The sequence below is a fragment of the Onychomys torridus genome, chromosome 4 (genome assembly GCF_903995425.1).
Source record: "Onychomys torridus chromosome 4, mOncTor1.1, whole genome shotgun sequence".
Classification (NCBI taxonomy): domain Eukaryota; kingdom Metazoa; phylum Chordata; class Mammalia; order Rodentia; family Cricetidae; genus Onychomys; species Onychomys torridus.
In genome coordinates, this window is record NC_050446.1 from 131,113,919 (window position 1) to 131,123,228 (window position 9,310).

The 9,310-nt window shown below is 52.9% G+C and overlaps 1 protein-coding gene across 1 annotated transcript; it reads left to right on the top strand.

Moving 5' to 3' along the window:
* The first annotated feature begins 1,433 nt into the window (after positions 1-1,433).
* Positions 1,434-9,077, top strand: Tfap2c (transcription factor AP-2 gamma). The gene is made up of 7 exons (XM_036186145.1): positions 1,434-1,714; positions 3,265-3,750; positions 3,856-3,907; positions 5,260-5,476; positions 5,880-5,998; positions 7,882-8,026; positions 8,792-9,077. The coding sequence occupies exons 1-7, from the start codon at positions 1,667-1,669 to the stop codon at positions 9,075-9,077; spliced, it is 1,353 nt and encodes a 450-aa protein (XP_036042038.1). The 5' UTR covers positions 1,434-1,666.
* Positions 9,078-9,310: the final 233 nt, after the last annotated feature.

Below are 9,310 nucleotides of genomic sequence, written 5' to 3' on the forward strand. Positions count from 1 at the left end.
ACTTCCTGGGTTTATTAGGGCAACTGGTCGAAAAATCACCTTGCATGTGGCTGTAGCGATGGGGGGGACCGGTTGGCTTGAAAGACATCTATTTTGATTTTAGTTACTTTATTTTAGGCCTATCTGGGTCTAAACAAAAGCTTATACAATCCAGAGGAGCAGCAGGAAGATGGTAAACAACTTTATTCTGTGGGTAGGGGACGCACGTCCACAACAAGTCCTGGCCACCGGGCTGATGGGTATCAAGGATTGCATAATTGGCTTCGGAATCAAACCGAAGTAGTCCCTGCCTCCAGTTCCCTCCGAACGTTTGAAGCCAATCTCCACATACTGTTAGGATAGAACAACACAATTAGCTCTCCAGAATTATCGACCTTGTGTTTGGAATGAAAAAAAATCTCCTATAATAATTGGGCCAATTTATTTCGTTTCTTTGAATTTAAAAACATTAACATTGAATGTTGCTTTAGGGCTGGGCAGCATTCCGTGGAAGGAGGCTTTGCTTTCTGCCTTCTGTGGGATGAGGTGTATACATCTCTCCAACGGTGACCTGTAGCCCCTTCCCACTTCCCGGCCCTTCCACACCCCACCCGGCCCATGGCGCTGGAGGTTTGTTCTGCCTGGAACATCTTTTCCCGGGCGGGTTGAGGCTTCTGAATGGCTCGCCCGTGCCAGCTGAGGAACCGGCACTCTGCAGGGCTGGGCATCGCAGCAGGGATGGGCCTGGGCGGGGGAGCTCGGGTCTCCTCCAGCCGCGGCCAGCAGCCAGAGATACACCTTCGGGCGACAGCGGTGACACGCCGCCCGCCGTTGTCCGATTTATTCTGATATATTACGGCGAGTTGTCTCTTCGGAACTGGGGGGGGGGGGCAGAGCCTGGGAGTGGGAGGCAGACTCTTCACAAGGTCTCCTCGCCTACTCCGGGGGCAGGACGATAAAGTACCCAGGGAGAGGGGAAGGGGAGACACTAGGGCATTGAGGGGCTTCAGCTGCTTCCCAGCCTGGAGTCTCTATTGGAGTGGCTGGGGCGGGATGTCAGGGAACCCCCAGGAATCGAGCCACCTCGGAAGTGAGTCTCCAAGTGACTTCCATCTTTTGGAGGAGGATGGAGGAAGGTTCTTGAGGTGGGGAAATCTCGGTTGTCTACTCTGACAATCTCAGGTGTGCAAGGGGGCTGGCGAAGGAAGCCCCGTTCGGGTACCCAAGGCTGACAGGTCTGCGGTTGTCAAGAGACTGCCCACTGATGCCCCTGCAAGCCCCTCGCGACGCCCGTTCCTGCGAGACGCCAGGCAGGGTGCGGGGCGGAGCTAGGCAGGGACTGGCTGGGGGCTGCCCCGCCCGGCGCCTGGGCCTCCGTGCCGGCCCCCGGGGAGGAGTTATGATAATTTCCTTCTCATTAAGGCGTTCGGGTCCCCCGGCTATCGCCGGGACGCTCTGTGAGGGTGAGGCTTCTCCGGTCCACGGCTGCGGCCTCTACACACCCACGGCGGCCACATCTACGCGCACAGCCACCGATGCGCGTCCAGTGACCAGGACAGCGAGGCCCGCGCGTGGCGGGGGTGGCGGCAGACGCCTGGCCACCGTGACCCCGATTGTGGATTTACCGCTCGGGGGGTGGGGGGAGCCTGGATTTAACTGGCGACTGTTTTGGGGGACTCCGGACGCCATGTTGTGGAAAATAACAGATAATGTCAAGTATGAAGAGGATTGCGAGGTGAGCGGGGGCTAGGGAACGCAGCCCCGCCGGTCTGAGCAGCGTCCCGGGGCCGCAGGCCGAGGCTGGGGACGTTCGCGCGGAGCCCTCGCCTCTGATCGGGATGGGGGGCCAGTTCCCTGGACACCCCTTGGCCATCTCCTGAGCCCCTTGTTGAATCGGGTCTTGCCCCTCGGGAACAAGGCCTGGTAAGAGCGTGGCAGATCCACCCGCAGAGCTCAACAGTGGGTTTCCACGAAGCGCACACCCCCCCCCTTCCCGTTTTCCCCGAAGAGCGTCCTGTCTCCGACTCTCAGACGTGGCTTTTTCCCACGAAGTCTGTTCAAAGTGCCCACGGAGGCCTCCCTGCCGACGACACCTTTACGGAGTCTTCTCCAAGACAGGCTTGTCACCTGCCCCGCTACCTCCTCGGGAAAGAAAAAAAAATCCAAACAACTGCAGCTTGGTTTTCAAGAGAAGTGGGGGCTGGGGACTACGGGGTGGGGGTGAGGCCAGATGGGGCCTTGAGCGCTCGCGAGTACTCCATCCTGTCGGACAGGTTGAGCTAGAGTTTCGGAGAGTAGGAGGGAGGGAGGCGACGAGCGGGAAGAGGAAGAAGACTCAGGCGGCGCTAGGCGAGCGCTGGGGAGCGAGGAGCGAGGAGCCAAGGCAGCCAAGCTGCTGGAGCGCACAGCTCCCCGCACGACCTCGAGGGGCTGCCCCTGTTTGCAGGCACGGGCGCTTCCGCTAGGGGGCGACAGTGCCCCGCTCCTGTGTCCCCGCTACCCTTGTGACCCCCGGGACTGATGAAGACACATCTTTTAGGAATTAAGTCTGATCGCCTTGGGGCGAGGGGACGTGCGCAGGCAAAGGTTGCCCAATTTGGCAGGCTTTTCATTTCTTCTCTGCACTGGGATGTGTGAGAACCTTGACAGTAGCCGGGCTGGAAGACCTCACTTCCTAAGGCGCAGAAGACTAGGGCCTGGCTAGCAAGGAGCACTGCTCCAGTCCCACGTGTTGGCGCCCAAGTCTTTTCGGACGACCTTCCCTATCTAACCTTACCTGGGAGTGTCGCTTGCCTGGCGTTCTCGCCTTGAAGGGAGTGAGAAGGGGGTGGTTCTTAGGGCGGGGGAGATGCGCTTTCGCCTGCCTTGCGCATTATTCGCGCCGGCCGCTTTCGGCACGCCGCTGCGACATGGGACGGCCGGTGAGCGAAAGCACTTTGCGCCGAGTTTGCCGCTCTCCGACCTCCTAAGGCGCGGGTTGCTGCCACAGCCACGGCCTCTGCCTGAGGGTGGCCTAGAGCTCGCTCTTGGCACCTCCGAGCGCTGCCTGCAGCGCAGCGCTGGAGCCTTCCTCAGCATGCCCGTAGGACTTGTTCCCACAGTTCTTAGACTGGTGGTTTACAACGAAGTCCCTGGGGCGCACTGTCCTCGGGTGCCCTCGGGCTCAGGGCTGGGTCAAGACAGATGGGGCGAACCTAGTGGAGCGTCCAGGTGCTCCTCCCTTGGCTTGCTTGTTCGCTGTAGCAGGGTTTCGTCTTAACCGGGTTTCTGCTGTTTCTCTCCCAGGATCGCCACGACGCGAGCAGCAATGGGAACCCGCGTATCCCCCACCTGTCTTCTGCCGGACAACACCTTTACAGCCCCGCGCCTCCTCTCTCGCACACCGGGGTTGCAGAGTACCAGCCGCCCCCCTACTTCCCGCCGCCGTACCAGCAGCTGGCATACTCGCAGTCCGCCGACCCCTACTCGCACCTGGGAGAGGCTTACGCTGCAGCCATCAACCCCCTGCACCAGCCTGCGCCCACCGGCAGCCAGCAGCAGGCCTGGCCGGGTCGACAGAGCCAGGAGGGCGCTAGCCTGGCCTCACACCACGGCCGCCCTGCTGGCCTGCTGCCCCACATTTCGGGGCTGGAAGGGGGTGCGGTGAGTGCCCGGCGGGAAGCCTACCGCCGTTCTGACCTGCTGCTGCCTCATGCGCATGCCCTGGAAGCCGCTGGCCTGGCAGAGAACCTGGGGCTGCACGACATGGCTCACCCCATTGAAGAGGTGCAAGTGAGCAGCAAGGGTGGGGTGGAGGGATCCTACCTTACTGCTCCGCTTACCCTCCAGCCACTACACTTTCCCCAAAATTTAACAGAAATTGTCATTTTCCCCCAGAATGTGGACGACCCGCACCTGCTTCTACACGATCAGACTGTCATTCGCAAAGGTAAACATTGACTGTTGGTGTGACCCCAACCTGTAAAGTTGCCCCTTTTCTGGCAAAGTGGGGGTACCTAGTGGAGGAGGGGCCTGGCGATGACTCCCCAAAAGACTTACCTTTGTAGTAGAAAGGCATTATTTTCTGACCCGAACGAAAAGAACTCTGAGGAGCTGTAATTTTAAAAGATTTTTGGTGGTGGTAGTATTTTTGAAACAATGCTTCATTCTGTACCTTCTTAGTGCTGGTATAACAGGTGGGAGACTGTAATTTAACTTGGGTAAAAAGACAAACAGCATCTTAGTTTTCTGAGTCTATGACAATTTTTAACTGTTGAAAAAATTGATTCAATTTTACTTTTTAGAAGTAAAGTGTATTACGTGAAGGGGGGTATGTATGAAGGTCAAAATCCGACCTGTAGCTGGGCGTTGGTGGCATACGCCTTTAATCCCAGTACTCAAGAGGCAGAGGCAGGTGGATCTCTGAGTTCCAGGACAGTCAGGGCTACACAGAGAAACCCTGTCTTAGAAATATATATACATATTTCTATCTCCAACTTGCTGAAGTCGGTTTTCTCTTTCTACTCTATGGGTTCTGGAGATTGCACTTCCATGTCAGGCTTGGGAGCAAGCACTTCACTGCTGAGCCTTCCCGCTGCTGTATAGCTATTGGAGAGGCCCTTAATTCTGACACTATTTATCGGCTTCTCCTAATATACTGCCTTAATAAGGACAGCCTTTGGGGATTTTATAGGAGGGAGGGGATTGGGGAAATCGGATTACAGTGAGTGGGTGGCTCCTGATTAAGTTAGACACGATACCAGTCTATTTGAGGGGAAATGGAATCATTCTGAATTATAGGTGGTTGTGGTCTTGATACATTAGTAAATTGGGAGAAGATGGGGTTGGGAGAAAGACCTGGAAAACAAACTATCATCTCAGAATAAACTTAAACAGAACCGTGTCAGCTGCACCGGAAGGGTTTGGTGGCCCATCTAACCGAGTCCCATAGCTTCTGTTCACTAGTGGAGGGGGAGGGGAAGGTGCCATTTATTTCGCATTGAAGCAGTCTTCTGAAAGCAAATGTTTTAATTAAACAGATTACCGTGATGGCCAGGAACTGGGAGGAAAAAACCCAACTCCTCCACACACGGAATCTCAACTAATTAAGGTTCCGGAGGTGTTAACTCATGATGTCAGATTCCAGTCTTTGAAGAATGAATACGGCTTTTAAAAGCCTTCTTGCAATATGTAGTTGTGTGTGTGGACTTTTCTGAAGGCCAACTTCAGCTTCAGTTTGCCCTTTTGAAAGGGCTCTGTCCCTCCTGTTTAGTGACAGACCCTTTTTACTGTCCCCTACAGGACCCATTTCAATGACCAAGAACCCTTTGGGCCTCCCGTGCCAGAAGGAGCTGGTGGGAGCAGTCATGAACCCCAGTGAGGTCTTCTGCTCGGTGCCAGGAAGACTGTCCCTGCTCAGTTCCACATCTAAATACAAAGTGACGGTGGCTGAGGTACAGAGGCGACTGTCACCACCCGAATGCCTAAATGCCTCGCTCCTGGGAGGTGTGCTCAGAAGGTGACACATGTTCAGGGCCCCCTGGGGGTTGGGTAGTTGGAGGTGCATATGTACGAGGGCCTGGAGGTATTTTTAGCATTTATGTAACTTTTATATCTTAACACTGAATTCTAATCTGTGTAAAGAGAGCTTTTTAGTGCATGTCTTCTTTTCGAAAGTGCCAAATGCAGAAGGTGCTAAAACATCAGTAACAGGTTATCATTTGGTTTGGATTAAGAGACAGCGGCTGCATGGAGTGGGGAGACTTCTAATGTTTGTCTCCCCAGGGAGTTTCTTGGGGACTGCTAACTGTGGAAGTTTTTCTGCACCCCCACTAGTGGCAGCATTCTGAGATTTTTTTTAAAAGGAGGGTTAGTCTGGTTAGTTTATTCTTTGAGAGCAGCCAACATTCTTTTTCACACAGAGCAAAATCCAAAAATGGAGGCCGGTCCCTTCGGGAAAAGTTGGACAAAATTGGGTTGAACCTTCCAGCTGGGAGACGGAAAGCGGCCCACGTCACTCTGCTCACGTCTCTCGTGGAAGGTCAGTGAGGCTGTGTTTTCCTTTCTGCTGACTTCAAGACTGTCTGAGAGAAACATGACTGTCAGGAGCAGATCACACACGGAGAAATGAAAGCAGTTTGGATTGTGTCCACTGCAGTGAATCCTAACACTCGACATGGTGTTTACACCTCGGACTGCTTTTGTATGTTGTTTGGGGGCTTCACTCAGAAAGTCAGTGTTACCCAAATTTTGATTTTTCTGAATCTAACTGTGAGGTCATACGGAGGGGCAAAACTTGGCTACAGTGAACTAGCCTTTGAGAGTCGAGGAGCAGCCCGTCAATGGCAGGGCAGGCCCTTCGAGAGTCAGAACTGCTGTGTTCTGGTGTATTTTTCTAGCTTTGGGGTATCAGGATACTGCTCAGTGTATATAATGGGTGCTAGCTCAATTTACCATTTCTCCTCTTCCATCAAAAGGGGTTTTTTTGTTTTGTTTTGTTTTGTTTTTTAAGGGATGAAATCCATCATCCACACATGAGCCCCTTAAGCCATTCCTGAGGGTCCTAGCTACGCCAGTCCAGTTTTTGAATGTAGACCCTCCCCCCAGCCTGGAAGGTAGCCAAGAATGCCAGGCAGCCTTTAAAAGAAAAGTAAATAGTTAAAGTGAGGAGCACATTGTTACCGAACACTATGGTGCCTCCCCTGGGTCCCTGGGCCCCTGCGCTGCTGTCAGCCTGGCCTAGTGCTGGCTGCCTTAAGGCTGAGGATGGCCACAAGAAGGAGGCTCTCCAGAACACTTTCTTTCCCTTGCCGCATGGTGTGACTGCGGTGCTGAAAGGGCCTTGGCAGAGTCGCCCCCCATGCCTTTCCACTGTGCCTTTGGAGGTCAGGGTGAGCAGCGGAGGCCTGACTGAGAACAGCTGTCTTGCATGGAGAATGGGGGAGGGGTAGGGGTTTCTAATGAGGCTCTGCCAGGCTTCCTGACTAGCCACACTGAGAAATTTAAATGAGATCTGTGTTCCAACAGTGGCTCCGGGATTCTGACTCACCTCAGGCCTGCCTCTCCACAGTCTGGGCTCTCAGAGCTGTCTGGGCTTGAGGCCTGAAGCCAGGTCACCTTTACTGGGAGAGGAAAAGATGGTTTTTCTCCCCCTTACCCTACTCCCCACTCCTGGGATGAGGCTTTCTAATTGTTTTCAGTTAGGAAAAAGCCCCACCCTCCGCCCGGACCTCAGTCTCTTTTCAGCCCAGGACAGCCTTGAACCTTAGGTTCCTCAGAGCAGTGGCTGTCCGCTTATCACACCGCTATGCTAGTTTCTTCCCCTTTTCTGGATTGTCTTGGTGACTGAGTCTCCCTTATCCCAGGCTAACTGTGTAGCCTAGAATGAACTTGAATTCCCTCTGCCTTCACCTCCCTAGAATTTTTTTTTTCTTTTTAAGGAGTGGTGATATATACACCGTTAACACTGGGGACACATCTCTTGACTTCAAGGCTAGCTTGGTCTACATAGCAAGTTATAGTCTAGCAGGGCTACAGGGTGAGACCCAGTCTTGAAAGAAAGATTCTAGATTACCACAGTATGAGGCATGGTGGACATTCCAGGAAAGACACAAAGCTAAACAGAGACAAAGAAAAAAGTAACGAAGAAGCTGGGTGGTGGTGGCCCACACCTTTAATCATAGCACTTGGGAGGCGGAGGCAGGTGGATCAGGTGGATCTCTGAGTTCCAGGATAGCCAGGGCAGTTACACAAAGAAATCCTGTCTTAATCTGCCCACCTTCCAAAAGGAATAACACAGAGAAAAGTGAGCACCCGATGACAGCTCAGAGTGCCTTGTGCCTGGTTTCACTTTAGAAGACAGATGACTTACTGACCACAGCCATTCTCAACCCTAAACCTCTTGGGAACTGCTGGTTATTACAGGCGAAGCCGTCCATTTGGCCCGGGACTTCGCCTATGTGTGTGAGGCTGAGTTTCCCAGTAAACCAGTGGCTGACTATCTAACCAGACCTCATCTTGGGGGTCGAAATGAGATGACCACGAGGAGGAGCATGCTGCTGGCAGCACAGTGAGTATTTGGCTTGCACAGACCCACGATCTCAACCAGAATTCCGCTGCCTAAGGGAATGCCAACCTCGAGTAGAGTGCAGAAAAGGGAACCATGGTGAATTGCTTCATCCCAGGTGGCCTGGAGGCTGCTGACTGGGCTCACAGCACTCACAACACCCTGTTGACTGCATTTGCATATATTCAAAAATTTGTGCAGCTGGTGTGAGCCTGTAATGCCAGCATTTGGGGAGTGGAAGCAAGAGGAGCAAAAAAGTTCAAGGTTATCCTCAGCTACAAAGTGAGTTCCAAGGCTAGCCTGGGCTACTTGAGCCTGGTCCTCTTGACCTTGGCCAGGTGGCTGGACTAATCTACTTATCTCTTGTTGGGGCAGCTGAGATTAAATGGAATTCAGGCCCTGGCACGTGATCGGTGTGGGGATGTGGCAATCAAAGGTTAATATGAGCCAGGGTGTCTCACTCACAAAGCACTTGCCTAGCATGCAGGCAAGCCCCCCATTTGATCCCCAGCACTGCGTAAACCAAGAATAGAGGTGAATGCCTGTGATCTCGGTGCTGGAGAGATAAACGCAGGAAGAATATAAATTCAAGATCATTCTTGGCTCCCTAGTGGGTTCAAGGCCAGCCTTCACCTTTTGAGATGTCTCAAACACTAAATAAATAGAAATTTAGTAAGTAAGTACATTCTCCTTTTCAAGTTTAATGGGGGGCGGTGGTTATTCTGTCAAGAGCCCCAGATATAGCTAAACAACTGACTGTCTTCACAGGCAAGTGTGCAAAGAATTCACAGACCTTCTCAGTCAAGACCGAACACCCAACGGGAACAACAGGCCGGCCCCGATCTTGGAGACCAACATACAAAACTGCTTATCTCATTTCAGTCTGATAACTCACGGCTTTGGCAGCCAGGCCATCTGTGCTGCAATATCTGCAGTGCAGAATTATATCAAGGAGGCTTTGATCACCATTGACAAGTCCTATATAAACCCTGGAGACCAGAGTCCTGCTGATTCCAACAAGACAATGGAGAAAATAGAAAAGCACCGGAAATAAAGTGGGGTGCACAGAGGCCAGAGTGGAAAGGGAGAGGACAGAAGCCCTTCACTGGGGCAACCTGGGAAGCACCAGCCGCGGGCAAGCAGTTACCATCCACCTCACCCTGGACCTGCCTTGGAATCTTTGTGACTTTTCTGTTTAACCCTGGACATACTATCCCGAAGCAATTTGGTCTGGTCTTTTTACTCATTAAACATTTATTTTTTTGAAATCCATTCCCTCTCTTGAAA